Source organism: Taudactylus pleione, unplaced genomic scaffold, assembly GCF_031769625.1.
Source record: "Taudactylus pleione unplaced genomic scaffold, aTauple2 ptg000019l, whole genome shotgun sequence".
Lineage (NCBI taxonomy): Eukaryota > Metazoa > Chordata > Amphibia > Anura > Myobatrachidae > Taudactylus > Taudactylus pleione.
Genome location: NW_028284421.1, coordinates 4,070,321 through 4,089,381, shown reverse-complemented (window position 1 = coordinate 4,089,381; position 19,061 = coordinate 4,070,321). Strand labels below are relative to the sequence as shown.

At 42.0% G+C, this 19,061-nt stretch overlaps 1 protein-coding gene across 2 annotated transcripts in view; it reads left to right on the top strand.

The window, feature by feature from the left end:
* The window catches only part of MNS1 (meiosis specific nuclear structural 1), a 28,762-nt gene extending 14,840 nt beyond the window's left edge, over positions 1-13,922 (top strand). For both annotated transcript variants that reach the window (XM_088443107.1, XM_088443114.1), the window contains exons 5-10: positions 1,362-1,591; positions 4,684-4,900; positions 9,230-9,337; positions 10,668-10,925; positions 11,219-11,344; positions 13,697-13,922. In XM_088443107.1, coding sequence (XP_088299233.1) covers positions 1,362-1,591; positions 4,684-4,900; positions 9,230-9,337; positions 10,668-10,925; positions 11,219-11,344; positions 13,697-13,804 — 1,047 coding nt within the window. In that variant the 3' untranslated portion in view covers positions 13,805-13,922. The remainder of the gene's footprint in view (positions 1-1,361; positions 1,592-4,683; positions 4,901-9,229; positions 9,338-10,667; positions 10,926-11,218; positions 11,345-13,696) is intronic.
* The last annotated feature ends 5,139 nt before the right edge of the window (positions 13,923-19,061 follow it).

The following is a 19,061-nucleotide window of genomic DNA, read 5'->3' as shown; positions in this document are numbered from 1 at the left end:
CCAGCCCTAGCTGCCACCCCCCTATGCAGTTCCCCAAAGTAGTGGTCTCCCTGTGCAGTGCCCCCTGTAGAAGTCCCCCTATGCAGTGCCGTCTATGTAGTGCCCCCCAGTAATGGTCCCCCTATGCAGTACCTCCAGTAGTGGTCCCCCTTTGCAGTGCCCCAGTAGTAAGGGCCCACCAGTAGTAAACTCCCTGTAGTGAGCCCCCACTAATGCCCCCTGTAGTGAGCCCCCAGTAATGCCCCCTGTAGTGAGCCCCCAACTATGCCCCCTGTAGTGACACATACAAAAAAAATAATACTTGCCTGAAACCCCGCTCCAGTACTGCTGCCTTCCGTCCCCGGCGCCCGCTCCTCGGAACTATGGGAGTAACGTCACTCCCATAGTGCATTGCGGGACCTGGAAGCGGAACTCACTGAGCTCCATTCCCGCCGGGGGTATTGCAGGAGCCGGGTGCCCGCTGGTAACACACTCAGCAGGAGCCTGGCAAATAGGGCGCCCCGTATTGACGCCGCTGGAGGTGGAGCGCCGATCAGCAGCACTCCATAGCAGTGCCCGGAACGGCCCGGGGGACAATGGAGCCAGGTGCCCCCTTAAGGGCTGGAGCCCGGCGGCAAATGACTCCATTGTCTCCGGGAGTTCCGCCACTGTTCTGAGAGCTGAAAGCTTTAACTGCGTGGTGCCCGGATTTGGTTCCCAACGTATACCCCAAGGTCTCCCTGTGGACCCTATGGACTTCGAAGAAAGAGAGTTAACATAGGTAAGTTCTTACCATAACTTTTACATCAATGACGTGCAGATGAATGTGCGCACAAAGGGGGGAATACAATTAGCTGGGGTTATATACAGTGACTAATTGATACCTCTGGGGCTATTCAATTAGCCTCGAAGCCGGCAGTTATCAGGGATTTTATTCTAAAAAAATCCCTGATCAGCCACGTTATCGCGATCCCGGACACAAAACACATTGGTCCCTGACCTTTTTACTTATGTGTTTTCGCCCGAAAATAGATTTTTTTTTTCAGGCGCAAAAATGGGGGCTAAGTGAATAGCATGTGAAAAAGTAAAAAAAATTGCGAAAACCTCCCATTTTTCAAAAGCCGAAAAAATATCGGGGCTAATTGAATTCCCCTCTAAATGTAATGACTGCTATGGACCAGGTGTATGAATAGGGGTGCTTCAGCCACAGAGATGCATGTGATTCTACATACTGGCAAATATACACATTTGTTTATTGCATTAGCCCCATGGTTGAAAGGTTAATGACCTATACAGTATATAATCTATTTAAATCTGATTTTTATATTTATCTGCTTTTTTTATTATTCCATTGACATTTTCAAAACATTTTTCCAAAATAGAAACGTGAATCGGACATAGCTCATAAAATGAAGGAAGAACATGAAAGAGCTTCAGAAGAAGAGGTGGCCAGGGAGACCAGGCGCTATCAGGAGAAGCTACATTACCAGAGAGAGCTGGAAACACAGCTGGAAGAAAAGGAGATGAAGAGGCAGGAAGCTTATCAGGAATTCCTGAAGGAGAAAATTCTGGTTGATGAAATTGTGAGGAAGATTTATGAGGAAGATCAAACGTAAGTCGGATTTATAGTTATCTGTAATATATCAATTTGCAGAGGAATCCGCTTAAAATTAATATGAAGTGGTAATAGTCTGTAAAAACAAAACAAAACACAGAAACCCAAACAATAGGAGTATCCCGCCAGAATCTGCTCTCACTGACTGTTCTGTCAACTAAGAAAAAAAAAAGCAGCTCCCACAGACTGCAGCTCGTGGTAAGCAGGGCATTTCTGAGGCCCCACTCATTCGTACGCAGGGTTCTCTGTATTATCCTCTCAGAAACCTTTTGGGTTGATTTATTTATTTTCTTAATTGACTATTTGTGAAAATGTTGTGTTTGTGAAATATTTTTCTTCTACAATCAATATCTTTTTGTGTATCATTGTAATTGGGTTATTTCCTCATAACTGAACCATATATAACATTTTCCTCAAAAGTCTGTAGCAGGCTTATTCATTTTAATAATAAATAATAATAATTTTATTTATATAGTGCTTTTCCCCAGAAGGTCTCAAAGTGATTTATAGAAATTGTGAACATAATATAGAAGTTTAGAAAATACAGAAACCCTGAACCTAAAAAGAGAGGATTAGATTGCAGAAAATACAGAAAACCATAAACATAATATATGGTTGAGGCAGCCATTTTGTATCATACATTCTAAGGATTATTCATCCTAACCAGAAGTTAATAGGCGACGCAGCCTTTTCGGGTGCCTAAACTTCGAGGTTACACTAGGTAAAAAAAGGCAAATGTCTGAAAGAAATGACATATAATGGAGGATCAGATCCATGCATTTTCATCCTACCCACGAATGTACCAGGTGAGGCAGCCATCTTGAGCACTCTACATAGGTTACAGTGTGCGAGATAAGCCATACATGGAAGTAAGAAATTTAAGGGTAAAATGGAAAACGACTAACCCACTGAATAAATAGTCCCACATGTTTTTCAATCTGTCCGTGAAAGTATCAGTCAAGGCAGCCATCTAGGGCACATACATGTACATGGGTCACAGTGTGCAGGTTGAGCAATTTGTAGAAGTGAAATATACAGTGGGGAATAACAGAGCAGAAAGAGAAAAATAAATAAATCGGAACACAGGGAAGCACCAAGAAATGGGACAAAAAAGACATTGTAGAAAACCGGGGAAAGGACCATGATTTGGGTGTATGGAGAGCAACAAAGTTGATATACTGCAAAATGAGGACAGATTGCAAAAACTGTAGTAATAATAATAATAATACACACTGTTATACAATAATGAGTAGAATTACCAGGTGGTTGCATGAGGAAGCAGTAGTAGCATGCAATGCTTAAGAATTTGTTTTATTTGAGATTAGAGAATTGGCCAAGGTCCAATCTAAATCCACTACAAACTCTAGTTACAACTCCTTATGCTTTGGCTGACATGAAGATGCTATTGTGAAGATGGCAGACAAGACTGTGTGCAGTTATGGACTTAAGTAGGAGACACTGGGTCAGCTGGAACAGGGGGAAGAAATATATTTGATCAACTTGGGCTAAGGCTCTGATGCACTCCATTTCCCATTTGGTCTACAGAGTTGTTCAACCTATCACACAGTACAGGGGTTGTCCTCAGAATCTTTACCTGGTCCTTCCTCACATTGTTTGGGAAGCAATCCGAGCCTCTTAGGTTCTCCATGGTGCAGGACCATTTTCAACACTTCCCTTTGATCTGACCACGGCACCCAGGATTTTTTTTACAAAAAAACATGGCAGTCATGGCAGCATTTTTGAGATCGAAAGAAGTGACACTTTTCATATTTAGACAACATTTTGGTAAAAGCAGAGTTGACAAGTCTTCTTGCTGGTCATTTGCATTTTACAACAAAGACCATGGATTTGCACTGATGGATAATGAATTATCCAAAATCCAGTTAATCCCAACGCAGAGGCTTCTTTGTCTGGGACTCCTCTACGACACTTCCTGCCAGAGTGGTTTTTCCTTCAGGAAAAAAAATTGATCACTTCAGAACCAAGTCAGGATTTTACTAACTTCCAAAAGATTTTCCATTCTCCTGTGCATGAAGCTGCTCAGGAAATAGTATCATGTTTCAAAGAAATACAATTTGCTCACATCCACTCTCAAACTTTTCAGCTGAAGATCTGGGCCAAATAGTCTTTCGAATCTAAGCCTGTCAACGCAGGTATTTGCCTGACATTCCGGACTTGTCAGTCCTCGTTGTGGTGGCTGAACTCCCAAAGCCTTGGACGTCCTTTCAGCATTTGCTATTGGACGGTTGTCACCAGAGATGCCAGCCTGAAAGGCTGGGGAGCAGTGACCTTATATCTAAAGGCACACATCCACTAGACGACAGGCAGAAGACTGCATGATTACGACATTGTAATCTTGCAGTCGTTTGTCTGTTATGTGCCTTCACTGAACGAGCAGTGAAGGCACATCAATCATCTGCAAACTTGTTCAACCTGACGATATTGTCAGGTTCAACAACATATTTGTACGATGATAGGTGTCTAAACGACCAACGATGTTCAAACGATTATCTAACGATAATGTTATCGTTCAATTGCTCAAGTTAATAGTCTAGTGGATGTGTGTGCCTTGAGACTTCAAGGTCTATGGTCTCAAGAGAAATCTAGATTACTTCTAGGGTGTAAATGTGTACATGTGGTAGGGAAAGGGGTTTGGGCGCCAATGAAGTGAAACGCAAGTGAGAGAGGTTAGAAAGAAAAATAAGATGAGCAGCAGTATTCATGGTAGATTAAAATAGGAATAGTCAAGAGGGGAGGCCAGAGAGTAGGAGGTTACAATAGTCGAGGCAGGAGATGAGTGCATAGATAGGAGTTTTGGTAGCATCTGGGGTGTTAAAGGGCTTGATCTTAGAGATGTTTCAGCAGAGGAAAGGCAAGAGTGAGATATATTTTGAATGTGTGGGAAGGAAGAATCAAGGGTAACACCCAGACGGCAGAATATAGGACTCGCCAGGACTGAGATATAGTCGAAAGAGAGCGTTATATATAATAACTTAACACTGATGTAATTTGTTTCTCAGTTTTGCAAATTAAATAGATGTTTAACATGTAATCAACTGTCTTTCCATCTATTATGGATATATTAACAGGGAAAGACAACAGAAGCTGGAAAAAATGAATGCTACAAAGAGATACATAGAGGAATTCAAGGAGCAGCGGGATGACTGGATAAAAATGGAGAAGGAGAAGATAGAGAAGGAAAACAGAAGAATCCTGGCCTTTGCAAACATGCAGCAGAGAAGAGAGGAGGACCGCATGGCACAAGCTAGAGAGCAGGAGGAGAGGAAAAGGGCTCTTCAGGACAGGGTACTGGTTACTGACATACATAGCAAACACTCTCAGGGTAACACCACAGCTGGAAATTGTGAAAATACTTTATTTCAGTTTATGAATACTCTAATACAGACTGTAAAATATCTGCAAATGATGGAATCACAAGATGTAGTTGTTGTAAAGGAATGTAAAAGCTTTGTCTTATAAAGAGGGTTTATTTCTTAGAACTGTCATCCATTGGGGGACACTGGAACCATGGGGTGTAGAGGTTTATGTATTGCTAAGTGCCACAGAAGCAGGGTGTTTCTGTTTATTGTGCTGTCTATGGCAGTTGAAGTTATTAGTTTAAGTTTAATATATTTATTATTTTATTTATTTGATCTTATGCTTACATTTTATCTGCAACTGTAACGGTAGTTAACAGACAGCTCAGCACACACAAGGTGCTAGGATCAGGTAAGAGGTGCTGAAGAGCAGATTCATTTCTCCTCCTTGGCAGGCTTTTCCTCTCACAGGAGGGCACGTTTAAACACCGACAGACCTGCAGCTGCAGCGACACTTTATCTCCTAGCACAGTACAGTTATAGAGTTATAGAGAAGAGGATATATTGCAAATTTACTAGTTATAAGTTGTCTCCTTAGGGTCTTGTAGTTTCTCTCTCACACTGTGATTGTGTACTAAATCTGTCCCCTTTACACATTTCCCTGTCATGCTGGACTAAAGGAGCAATTGTAAAACTGTATATTGTGGGGCAACTTTTGTGACATTTTTAGAATCGTTCTAAATGTCACACAAAATTACATAGTGGACAGGCTAGGGCAGATGCTTTTTGCCCGCCTTGTGAAGCTGAAGTCCATCTCATTAAAATGTTTAGGGTTCCAAGCAGCATTCCTATAATTTTATCCTTTAGGAAGGGATAGTGAAAAATCTAAACTCCTATAACGTGGTTGTCATAAATCGCAAACACTCCTATTCAGAATGTTGCCTCACTTATATATGGTGGAGCTAATAAATGCAAAGCTATCTTAAAACCTATTTTCATGGCAGCTGGGTCCCTTCTGGCTTTGGCCTGAGATGGTTATGGCTGTTCTAAAATGGTCATAACAGCTTTTTGAAGGCCTACCCTCTGACAGATTAAGGTCGCATTTAAGGATTTGATTGAGCATAACAGTGAGGCATCCAATTACTTAAGTGTTGAGAACTCAGATTCTGGAACCTGACAGATTCTCTGAATCAAGGCATTACCCAGAATCCAAATGAAGTTGGTATTCACTTTTTTTTGCAGGTAATGTCCTCTTTGGTCCAGAGTGGAATACAATTATCATGCCACAGGGGGAAGAAGTTATTTACTTCATGTTAATGCTCCTAAATCAAAGGGTTCTAGATGTCAGTCCTTCAAACTTTAGAAATAGCAAAAAGGCTTATTCTAGGGCCCAATTCTGAGTAGAACAGCAAAAACGCAGATGGTCTTTGTCAGATAAAGAACCAGCCTTCAGACTATCTGCATTTCTGCTAACTTGGATATTCTGTGGTCTATGCCTCTCTTCGCTTGAGTGACTTGGGGTTCAGTTCCACTTTAGATATCTGAGTGGAATCCTAGATTAGAGCTACTTCCTAGTTCTGAAGACTACATGCATATGGCTTTTCACCATGGGTTTTCCATAGACAAAAAAAGGAGACAGGCTTTCGCTAAAAGACAATCTCATTGGGTCATTTCCAGTTCCAGGAAAGCAAAAAAAGGTTGGGATTTTAGTCAAAACTTTTTATTAGATCAAAACCTAGACTGAATTTTCCAGCCCTTTTTCCAAACTGCATGGGAAAACAATGAGTTCCTGGTATCTATGGACATCAAGTAAATTACCATTTACCTAGAAAGAGATGACAGCAGGATGTATTGTGGGAAGAAAGAAGCAGATGGAGGGGGAGTATGATGCTTTGGGCAATGTTAGGAAACCTTGGGTCCAGTCATTCATCTGGACGTTAATTTGATGTGGACCTGGTAATTTTTTTTGGTGTGAAAAAGTATCCTTTTATTAGTCTTTCCGCCAAGATTTGAGGCGGACAGGGTGCACTAGTGCGGTGGCAGTAGCCCGCGCGCACACCCGAAAATGGCACGGCCCTGCCAAAGTCAATATTGGGGGCATGCCAACCCGGCAACATTACTAATGGGGGCATGCCCAGCATCTACGGAGGTGCTGGGCTTCCCCCAAGCTCTCCCTTAAAGTGAATAGATGCCGCATTTATTCACGCGGCGGCAGAACGGCAGCGGCCAGGTTGTTTTAGCAGGGTGCGCAAGGCAATTTTTTGCACTTTTAAAATGGGGCAGGGCGCCTCACCCTGCTAAAATAGCCTAGCATGAACACTGCACAGACTGTTTGAGGACCATGATAAAGAGTTTAAGGTTTGCTCTAGCCTCAAAATTGACCAGCTCTCAATCCGATCGAACATCTGTGGAATGTGTTGGAGCAACAAGTCCAATCCGAGGCTCCATCTCGCAATTTACAGGCATTAAAGAATCAGCTAGTAAAGCCCTGATACTAGATATCACAGGACACCTTCAGAGGCCTTGGTGGTTTAGAGATTCTTTGGCAGCATACAGAGGAGCAACAGCATATTAGACAGGTGGCAATATTGTTTTGTCTTATCCGTGAGAAAGTGAGTGTACCTTACACCAGTGGCCGCCTGGTCTAGTCTATATATTCACAAAGTTTTACAAGTTCATTGTTTTTTTGGTTTTGTAAGGAAAGTTTTGCACATAGCAAATCGGAATGTTCCCTCTGTTAGATGCAGCTTTGGGAAGTCTTCGTGGTTTCAGTATCCCCCAATGAATGCAACGTTACATACTTTTATCAGAGTCCATTGGGGTACTCTGGATGCCCACCCATTTTACTCTCTGGTTAAGTCCTTTATTTGACTTATGTTATCTGTTGTTGGAGAGCAATGTCCTCCTCTGTTTGATCTCTGTCTCTCTCCTGTGTTTGTGCTAAGTTACAAATATGGCTGACTTACATTTGGGGGAATATAGAGGGGAAGGAGGCCAGACTTCATTGAGATTTTATTAAAATGTCCAGGCTCTGCACTCGCCTCTATATCCCATGGTTCCAGTGTCCTACAATGGACTTTGCGAATAGGATTTAACTTAAATACAAAAGTCCTTATTCAAGATTTGGGTCACATAATGAATAGTGTTGTAAAAAAAAAGTCCTCCCCTTTCCAGAACACTAGTTTGTTGTTCTTTTGAAAAATACAACATTCACAGGGCATTCAGGTTTGATGTTTATTAGTAAAGAAAACTTTCTGGGATTTAAATGAATTTGAAAACATTTTGTTTCTATTAGTTATTGGTTGGTTACTTTTACTACATATCTAAATAGCCACAAACTAGAACCTTAGAAGAATAAACCGGATACAAGTCATTGCTTTTGCTTAAAACTGGAATTACCAATAAAATAAAAATATTAATAAACTTAATACCATTAAAAAAAATTATACTTAGATGGACAAATATATTATAACGTAAAGGAAAAAAATGTTACTCAATATGAGCATATTACATCAAGAGTTGAGACCTTTAATTTTACATATGTGGTTAAAGGGGGGAATACATGTTTTGGGGGGCTGCAATATTTAATGGGCGCCTGACTGAGCAATGCAATTTTTTTTGAGCTCCCATTAATTATCGTGCTTGTCACTCCCCAAAGACTGGGTTTAGCTGCGTAAAGCGGCTAAACCCATCTATAGTCCTGGTCATGGCCAAACCACTGACTTTTCGCACATTCCTGCTCACCACCTCAGGAGGGTGCGAGCAGAAATGTCAGCACTGGCGGCTCTTACGCCAAAACGGAGCAACAACTGAATTCCCCCAGTCGGGCAGCCATTGGTTAAGGGGCCCAAAAAACAATTGAATTCCCCCAAAAGTGTCAGTTAGCCTGCCCACACCAAAGGACATCTACATAAGCCTTGTACTAGAGACTGTACATACTGCATCCAAACATGGAACTGGACATCACCTGTTTCACTTTTCATTTCCTTCCCAGATACTGCACACTTTCTGGCTCAGATTGGAGAACAGATATCAGATATTTCTATAGCATTAATTTGTACTAAAGTGGGATGCCTATGAGAATGTGTGTACTAGAAAATAAAAATCCTTTGGTTGATCTAGAATTTGGTACATCCCTATATTTTCCTTTTAAACTGTTTTAGTAACATTCACTATTCACAACCAGTGGCAGGGTAAACTTAACATAAAACGCAATTGGATAAGTAATCACTCGCTAGATATTCGGGTTAATAACAGAAAATTTATTAGGACAGGGCGCTTTGTAGAGTTAGAAATAACCAATCCATTGTCCTATCAGCTTGCAGAACATATCCAGAGAGAACAGCAACAGAGAGAAGAGCTGGAGCAAATGCGTGAAGAGTTGTACCTGGAGGAACAGGCAGAGGAGGCCAGACAACGAGAAATTGTAAGTAACTGACTTTATTTAGCAAGCTAGGTTTAGAATACTCGCCTGCCTGGAGTGCACTTAGTTAAATTATAATTTTGTTAAGGAATGCATTGATTTTTCTAACAATGGCTTGTAGTAGCAATCTGTTGCATTTAAAGAACTTTAGCGGTGAACAAACCAGCTTCAGATTTGAAGATTAGTGCGGACTAATAGGGGATTAAAGCATTTATTGTTCAGAGATGTTTTCCTTGAGGGAGGTAATACAGACATTAAGAGGATAGTGCAAGCTGCTTTAATGCCTAGTAACAAGACCACGTCTTGTTTACCTTCTAACATGTTCATTTAGCTTCATACAATTTTCATTGCCAAATACATTCTTGTAAAAAGTTAATTTTCTACTTTTTCCCTTCTTGTCTTTCAAAGTCCAGTGTAATGCTACAATATTATTATTGTATGTAAGTCACAGCTATATGATCCCATGTTAATGTGGGATCTGAGCTTTCTATATGATGTAAAATTTTAATTTAATTTTTCTGATTTATACGATAGGTTCTCTGTGAACAGGCAGAAAATGTGTTCCTGCAATACAGCACAAATGCACGCCACATTCTATAGGGTTTGAAACCACCCAAGTACAATTACACACCTACCTTTCAGTAATTGCGAGTCCAGACACTTATGCTGATTTGTATGTTTTTAAGGGACATTTAACTTAGACCGGGTACATATCAGAACGACGTAAAAAAGATGCGATAGTCGTTCCAATTTCCTCTCATCACAGAACACACAAAATAGAACGTACACACTATGCAATCTTCCAAATGATGGCACGATATATCATGTCTGAGCTTTGTATCCAATTAATCTTTTCTCCTGTACACACTATGCAATCATTGTTTAGTCTTCCGGTTGGTCATATACACTGCATGATATGCACCGCATCAATCACGACATCTTCCCATGTGACGTGCAGCACATCAGATGTGAAGATGCAATGAACGACGCACGTGAACGCGCAATTGAGCGTACACACTATACGATGTAGACTGAAGGCGTTCCAATTTGCCTCAAAACAACATACCGTCCAATATATATCGCCTAATGTGTACACAAATTTGCCTAGAAGATACAGTGTAGCACATATCTGCTAGATGGATTATTCAAGGACAAGAGGGCTTCCCTGTCCATAAAGCATACAGAGGCCTGTTTCTCCCACCTAGCTCTTGTAGAGCCACAAAATGTTTTCATTAAGCTGTAGGAATAAAGTCTCTTACTGTATTAACTTTATTGTAGTGCCTGTTACACAAAAATGTACATTCATTTACCCAGTTTGCATGGACTTTCTTAGGCAGAGATGGAAAAGAAAATTCGTCAAAGGCTGGAGTTACAGCGAACCTTCGAAGAACAAATGGCTTTTAAGCAGATTGTTCAACAAGCAGCTAAAGAAGAGGAGGACGCTTTCAGACAGGCCATGCTTTTGAAGTTTGCAGAGGATGACAGGATTGAGCAGATGAACGCTCAGAAGAGGAGAATGAAACAGCTCGAACACAAAAGAGCAGTGGAAAAACTACTTGAGGACAGACGCCAACAGTTTATCGCTGATAAAGTGAGACATTACGTCATTGATGTAGTCTAAAATAGAAAATCTATTAAGAATTAGAGTTACATAAACTGTTCAATATACAAAGGAAGCTTTGTACATTGAACAAGTAGGTGATGTGGTCTGTGGAAGCACTCGCTCAGTAAATTAGCTGCTATATGAAGTGGGATGATTTGTAAATTCTGCACCAGGAAACATTGAGAAAAGTGTTGGGAGGGACTTAGACAAATGTGATAATTTTACACATCCTCATAAAAAAAGAAACCGTATTCACTAATCCTTATACTGTATGTGTGCAGGAACGTGAATTCCATGAGCGAGATGAGGAGGAGAAGAGAGAAGCATTTCGCCGGGCAATCATTGAGGAGGAGAGACAGAAACTGCTCAAGCAACATGCCACTCAGTTACTGGGCTACCTTCCAAAGGTGAGTCTTGGTGCTTATGCAATATCTATACAATAGCGTTATTCTATTTTATATAATGTAAAATGGTTTCCATGGTCTGGGGAAGTGGAGATGAAAACTTATGGTGCCAAAAAACTTAATGGATTTGAAAACATATGTATGAATTGTAGTCCAGTCGTTTTCATTATAGTGAACTTATTATGTAACATGATCTTACCATTAAAGCAAGTATAGCATGCTCTATTGAGCCACAGAGATGTTGACATACACCTGCATTTAATCCCTACACGGTCTTCACTTTGCCCCACTTATCTAATGCTATATTATCAGTAGGTGTCCATTAGTGCCCATATCTCCAGTCTGCCAAATGTGGCTTCTTCCCATTAATATGTAACCTTGCTGCATGTCACATTCCACACATTAGGAAACCAGCAGCTGATGGGGAAGAGTATTAACCATCAGACTCTGGAGAGCAACTTTTGGGAGGACACATTTCCAAATCATATTGCATGTTCCCGTGGAAGCCCCCCTGATCAGTGTTAGCATGGAAGAAAATCAATTGTAAAAGAGTGCAGTGGATGAAAATGTGGTCTAACCCTCCACCTGTCCCGTTGGGTGTGGAGTGGGGGTTATTAGGGGTCTCTGTGCAAAAGCAGTAAAACATAGCTGGCTGCTGTAAGCGCTGATCACCTGCCTCCAATCTTTGTATGTAGTCATTGTTTTTGTTTCCTACTTGAGTGTCGACTTTTTTTCATTCAACTAACAAGTCTGTGACACTTCCTGTTACATTTAATAGCTGACACTGCCACTGTTAGTATGCCCTTCCTGGAAAATCTGTAATGACTACTAAAGATAAAAGTAAAAATAGTCTCCAAAAACATATTTTAAGTTCTACATCTGCTAACCATACAAATACATCTTGTGTAGGATTAGGAACAACCCCAGAGAAGGCCTTCAAAAAGTTTATATTCATGTTGCTCTTACCGCTTTCTAAATAGAAAAACATATTAATGGTTTAGTTCAGTGGTTCCCAAACTGTGCGCCGCTGCACCCTGGGGTGCCTCAGGTTGGTGGTCCAGCACCAAATCAAATTCTTTATGGTGAATGTAATGTAAATATGAGGACAAACAGAAGCACAAACCTGTCCACCACCATATAACCCAGGGGTGGGGAACCTTTTTTCTGCTGAGGGCCATTTTGATATATATATATATATATATATATATAACAATTATTTGTGGGCCCGGTGCAGGCCACGCCCCCTCCGTATGATGTTACATGGGGCGGCGCCACAATCGCCAGTGATTACAGCAATGCCTGGAGCATCCTGAGGATCCACCGGGGAGCTGTAAGGGCAGAGGTGTGACCATCTGGAGCATCCTAGGGATGCTCCAGGCGGCACTGCTGCATATTTTCTGGCTGCAGGGTGCCATTCTAGGCACCCTGCTATCCAGATGAGGCTAGCAGAAAAAAGCTCAGAGGGCAGAACAAATGATTACAGGGGCCTTATACGGCCCCCGGGCCTGAGGCTTCCCATCCCTGATATAACCAAACCTAAGGATGACAGGTCAGCACAATTTACTTCACTACATTTTTTTCTGAATTTCTCAATAACAAACTTAAACTTTGGGGTGCCGTGAAAACAATGCCGATACTCTAGGGTGCCCTGATTCAAAAAAGTTTCGGAACCACTGGTTTAGTTTAAAACCTTGCTCAGGGTTTATATGTATCTTTGTCTGATTCTAGAAATACAATTTATAAAAATAATTGTATATTTGTGAAACTCTTGTATACCCTCTAATGTAGGTTTTAAAATTTTTATTATTTGTTTGTGCAAATTCTCAGTACAGGTTGAGTCTCCCATATCCAAAATGTTCGGGACCAGGGTTATTTTGGATATCGGAATATTCCGTATTTTGGAATAATTGCATACCATATTGAATGTCTTAGGAATAGGGCCCAAATCTAAACACATAATGCATTTATGATTCATATACACCTTATACACACAGCCTGAAGGTAATTTTATACAATATTTTCAATAATTTTGTGGCTCAAACAAAGTTTGTGTAGATACATGAAATTAATTTATATGTCATATACACCTTATACACACAGCCTATAGGTCATTTTATACTTTATTTTTAATAATGTTGTGCCTTAAACAAAGTTTGTGTACATTGAACCATCAAAACTCAAAGGTTTCACTATCTGTCATGCTAAAAATATTTCGTATTTTGGAATATTTGGATATGGGATACTCAACCTGTAATATTCTGTTGAGAGAGTTTATAAAGATTAGTGTGCAGTGTTATTTTGCTGTAAGTAATAGTATTTTGTGTAAGTATTGACCTCTGTTCTTGCAAATTTTAGGGGATATTTAAAAATGAAGAAGATCTCAATATGTTTGATGAAGAGTTTCAGAAGACTTTTCAGAAAAGAAATGTGGGCATGTTTTCAGAAGATGGCTGGGATTCTTAAGTGACCACCAGATGGCACTCTTTGTATTAGCAAAATGCTGTTAGGAAATATCTTAATTTATGAATGCATAATACTTGTATTAAACCAGAACATTAATTAAAATTCCTTTTAAGTTTGAGGTGTCAGAATGTGTTTTTTTTTATGTACAATTTTCTTTAGATGTTGAAAGTCTTTAAAAGCATAATCATTCTTTTACATGTGGGAACACTACAAAGAACGCATCTATGAACGAGCATTTCAAACATTGGTATGAGAGAATGGACATAGAGCAGCAAGCAATCTTGCAAGCTCTCCAGCTCCAATATCCATTTTTTATCCTGCTGCGGTGATTGGCACTATTTACTCACCTTTCTCATCTCTCTCCGGGACCTGGTTGTTAGTTATGGGAAAATTGGAACAGAATTCTGCATCTGGAAAGCTGGACCACTTTCCAATTCCACCTCTCACGGGGAAACACGCTTTTCATACCTCCAGAGGAAGCCTCTCTTTCATCCTCTGATACCACACTGCAGCAGGTGCTGTGGGCTGTGAGTAACTGTAAAAATAAGTGGATAATATTGGAGAGGTGCAGTCTGGCCTCTCACTCTCTAGATATGACCTGCAAAAAAAGAGAGCGAGCGTACGAATTGGATAGCCGCATATCTACGCTTGAGAATGTCCAAATTCCTATGAAACCTCAAGTCGGTGGCCTGAAGACACCGATGACTACGGCTGCACCAAACTTATCTGATACTGAATGATGTTTGTGACAGTATACTGGTCATCTTGCTAGTCTGTCCTAAAAACAGAAGCACATGCAAACTAAAGTTATAATAGGTCTTGATCAACCATTTCTCTATGTTCCTGATGTGTTTCCTATTCATTTTGCTGTGGAGAGTTCCCACCAAATCCCCATCCCCTGAGATTTGCTGCCAGGAACATCACCTTGCACCTAGTTATAGAAAAAATGCTCATCTGTAGAGACAGAGAGCCTGATTCAGCAAGGATCGCAATAGTGATTACGCACGCAGTTCCACTGCAATAGTATGATAATCCATTTCGATCGCTATGCCGTCATAGCACAACATACGGACACCCACCTTACCTTACACACATCCGTAATGTTTAGCAAGACTACAAAACCATCGGTACTACAGAGTACCATCACAGCTTCACGCACACTTGCACAAGTTCTGACCTTACTCAGGAATTGCTAACTTCATCTTATGCTATGAGTGCTCAGGCTGTGTCCAGCTTCGCAGTGGATAATTTATGCACGCCCGTGCAATAGTGGTCAAACACACTGGCACGACTGCGTTTCTCAGACCTCCCCCGTCACTACCCACAAATGGAACTTCTTGTCAATCACTCTGCGTTGGGTCTGCGTAGTCAGTGCAATTGCAGTCCCAAACGCAGTGGGCGGTTAGTGCAATGCATGCGTAGAACGCAACTATCGGCCGCTTGCATGCGTAATCGCAGTTGCGAGCGGTAATGAATTAGTGTCAGAGACACGATCCTTTGTCTTGCGCATACAAAAGGTCCAAAATTTCCCTGGATGTGAAGGAGAGCCAGGCACAGTTTGGTTGAGAAAACTTCAGCTTCCCTATGCCATGATGTTCCTCTTCGAGCTGTGGGTCGTATCAGAGGGGAGAGCCATGTTCTTTGATTTTCTAAAAGTAGCTGAGCTGCATCCAAGCAGGACCAGCTTGACCCTGGCACAGTAACTTATGCCCACACTTTCCTTGGTTTGTGACTATACATTACTGTTCTTTCTTTGGGGTAAGGTAAGCCTTGGTTGGAATTTGGTGTACAGGGCTGGCGGGTGGTTTTTGTGACATTTATTTATATTTTGATAATTCTCGCTTCACTGTCACAGTAGCTAGTCCCTTTGAATTAGGTGTGTATAATAGAGTGTTGGCATTAGGGTGACCTGGACCGGTGTCGGCCACTTGGGTAGTCCTTGATTCATTTGCAAGTGGGTGATGTGGCCAAAACTAGACTCAGAAGCCGCAAAGGTGTAAAATCAAACAAAGGTATGAAGAGAAGTCCACATAGCAGCACAACAGAGCTGAGATGCAGAAGCACATAGAATGCACCGAAATGGACACAGGCAGGGGCCAAGAGTTGGCAACATAAGCCTGCAAAATAGCCAGATGGATCCACCTGGCCAAAGTCTGCTTGGACGCAGGTCAGCGCCGCCGAGCTGCATCATAAAGAAAAAAAGCATCAGATTTGCGAAAGCCTGCTGTACGGGCCATATAGACACAGAAAGCCCTCACCACTTCCAGGGAATACAAAGAATCCAGGAGAACCGGGCCAACAATCTGGTGATTGATGTGGAAGGCCCATGGCGAAGTAGGCAAAACAAAGGGAGGCTAGACTCTAAGTACCCCATGAGGAAAAGTTTGAATCTCTGGAAGAAGGGCCAAGCGACCCTGAAAAAATACAGATAGGGCCGAAACCTGTACCTTCAGCGAGTCCAAGCGGAGTCCAGCATCTAGACCCCTTTGAAGGAGGAGGAGGAAGTACCAGGCCACATATAATCTCCAAATCCGATGGTAATGGGCAGATGTAACAAATTTCTGAGCAATGAGCATAGTAGGAATACCACGCTCCTCAAGATGTTTGGCTCAAAAGTCACGCCATCAAACAGCCGATGTAAGTCTGGGTACACAAACTGACCTTGCTGAAGAAGATCCGACTGCAGAGGAAGTGGCCACAGATCGTCTGCCAGAAGGAGCAAGAGATCCAGGTACACCTAACCCTGCGCCACTAGGATGACTGTCAAGGATTTGCGCTTAAGTACTCGTGACAGGAGAGGAAATGGCGGGAACAGGTACACTAAGCTGTACGGCCAAGGAATCGACAACACACCTGATCCAACATCTGGGTCCCTGTTCTTTTGTGCAGTAAAGAGGCAGCTGACAATTGTTCCTGGAGGCCATGAGATCTAGCTGCAGCTTGCCCCAATGACTGATCAACTGCAGGAAGATCTCTGTATGTAGAGCCCACTCCCCGGGTATGAAGGTCCTGATGGCTGAAATAATCCACTTCCCAGTTGTCCACCCCTGGGATGAAGACTGCAGAGATGGCCTCAACTTGTCCTTCTCCCCACTGTGAGATGCAGCTGGCTTTGCGTATTACCATGCAACTACGTGTTTCCCCCTGCCGATTGACAACGCCACAGCAGTGACATTCATCTGACTTCACCTGAATGGGAGGAGCTGCCGCTAACAGTGGGTTGTTTACGACCCTGAGTTTGAGAACGTTGATTGGCAAGAGAGATTCCTGGGAAGACCAACGCCCCTGCAATTGGCTGTCCAGGACCACAGCTCCCATTCCGTGAAGATTGGCGTCCGTAGTTAGCGGAATTCAATCCCAGATGGCGAACTGGCAACCTGCCACTAGGTGGTCCATCCGAAGCCACCAGATCAGAGAAATGCGGGCCTGCGGAGACAGTCTCACTAGACTGTGCATCTGAAGATGTGACCCCCGACCATTTCGACAGGAGATCTACCTGGAACGGTCTGGAATGAAGTCTCCCAAACTGGAAGGCATCGAAAGAGACCACATTCTTCCCAAGAAGGCGACTGTAAAGGTGTACGGACACCCTCCTTGACTTGAGAACTAAGCTGACCAATTCATGAATTGCTTGCGCCTTGTTCAGAGGAAGGAATAAATCTGTCATCCTAACCCTCTGTCCCACGCTCACTGTCTACCCCATCTGTGTCACCCCTGTCTGTCTGCCCATCCCCTTTAGAATGTAAGCTCTCACGAGCAGGGCCCTCTATCCTCTTGTGCTTATCCTTTCTTTACTTATACTATCTGCTCTATACTCAAAAGCACCTAACCCGTGACTTTTGCCATCCTGCTTCTGTTACAGCAGTGTTTATATACCATGTACTTGCCTTGTAGTGTCTTAAACAGTATGACACTGTTTTCTTGTTCTGTTCAACTGTTTATGTACTATGTTTCTGTACTATGTAAGGCGCTGCGGAACCATTGTGGCGCCATATAAATAAAGGATAATAATAATAATGTTGTAAAGACTTGTCCAGTATCATTCCCAGGAACTGCAGACGCTGAGACGGTACCAGTTGTGACTTCTGGAATTGATGATCCAGTCGTGATGGATGAGGATCTGATGAGTAAGCTTTACTTGGTTTAAAAGTCTTTCCGCTGAAGGATCCCGAGATGAGCAATCATCACTGCCATCACCTGGGTGAAGACTCTGGGAGCCGACGATAGGCCAAAGGGTAGAACCTAAAACTGGTAGCGAGACTCCTTGATGGCAAATCGAAGGAAAACTTGATGTGGACTTTAGATTGGGATGTATAGATATACAGTCAGGTGCATAAATATTGGAACATTGACAGAATTTTCATATTTTGGCCTCTATTCACCACCACAATGGCTTTGAAATGAAACAAACAAGATGTGCTTTAACTGCAGACTTTGAGATTTAATTTGTAGGTAATTACATCCAAATCAGGTGAACGGTGTAGGGATTACAACGGTTTCTATATGTGCCTCCCACTTTTTAAGGGGCCAAAAGTAATGGGACAAACGAAACAATCCTAAATCTAACTTTCACTTTTTAATACATTGTTGCAAATCCTTTGCAGGCAATTACAGCCTGAAGTCTGGAACACATAGACATCACCAGACGCTGGGTTTCATCCCTGGTGATGCTCTGCCAGGCCTCTACTGCAAATGTCTTCAGTTCCTGCTTGTTCTTGGGGTATTTTCCCTTCAGTTTTGTCTTCATCAAGTGAAATGCATGCTCAATCGGATCAGGTCAGGGGATTGACTTGGCCATTGCATAACATTCCACTTTTTAGCCTTAAAAAACTCTTTGGTTGCTTTTGCAGTATGCTTCAGGTCATTGTCCATCTGCACTGTGAAGCGCCGTCCAATGAGTTCTGAAGCATTTGACTGAATATGAGCATATAATATTGCCCGAAACACTTCAGAATTCATTCTGCTGCTTTTGTCAGCAGTCACATCATCAACAAATACAAGGGAACCAGTTCCATTGGCAGCCATACATACCCACGCCATGACACTACCACCACCATGCTTCACTGATGAGGTGGTATGTTTTGGATCATGAGCAGTTTCTTTCCTTCTCCATGCTCTTCTCTTCCCATCACTCTGGTACAAGTTGATCTTTGTCTCATCTGTCCATAGGATGTTGTTCCAGAACTGTAATGGCTTTTTTAGATGTTGTTTGGCAAACTCTAATCTGGTCTTCCTGTTTTTGTGGTTTACATCTTGT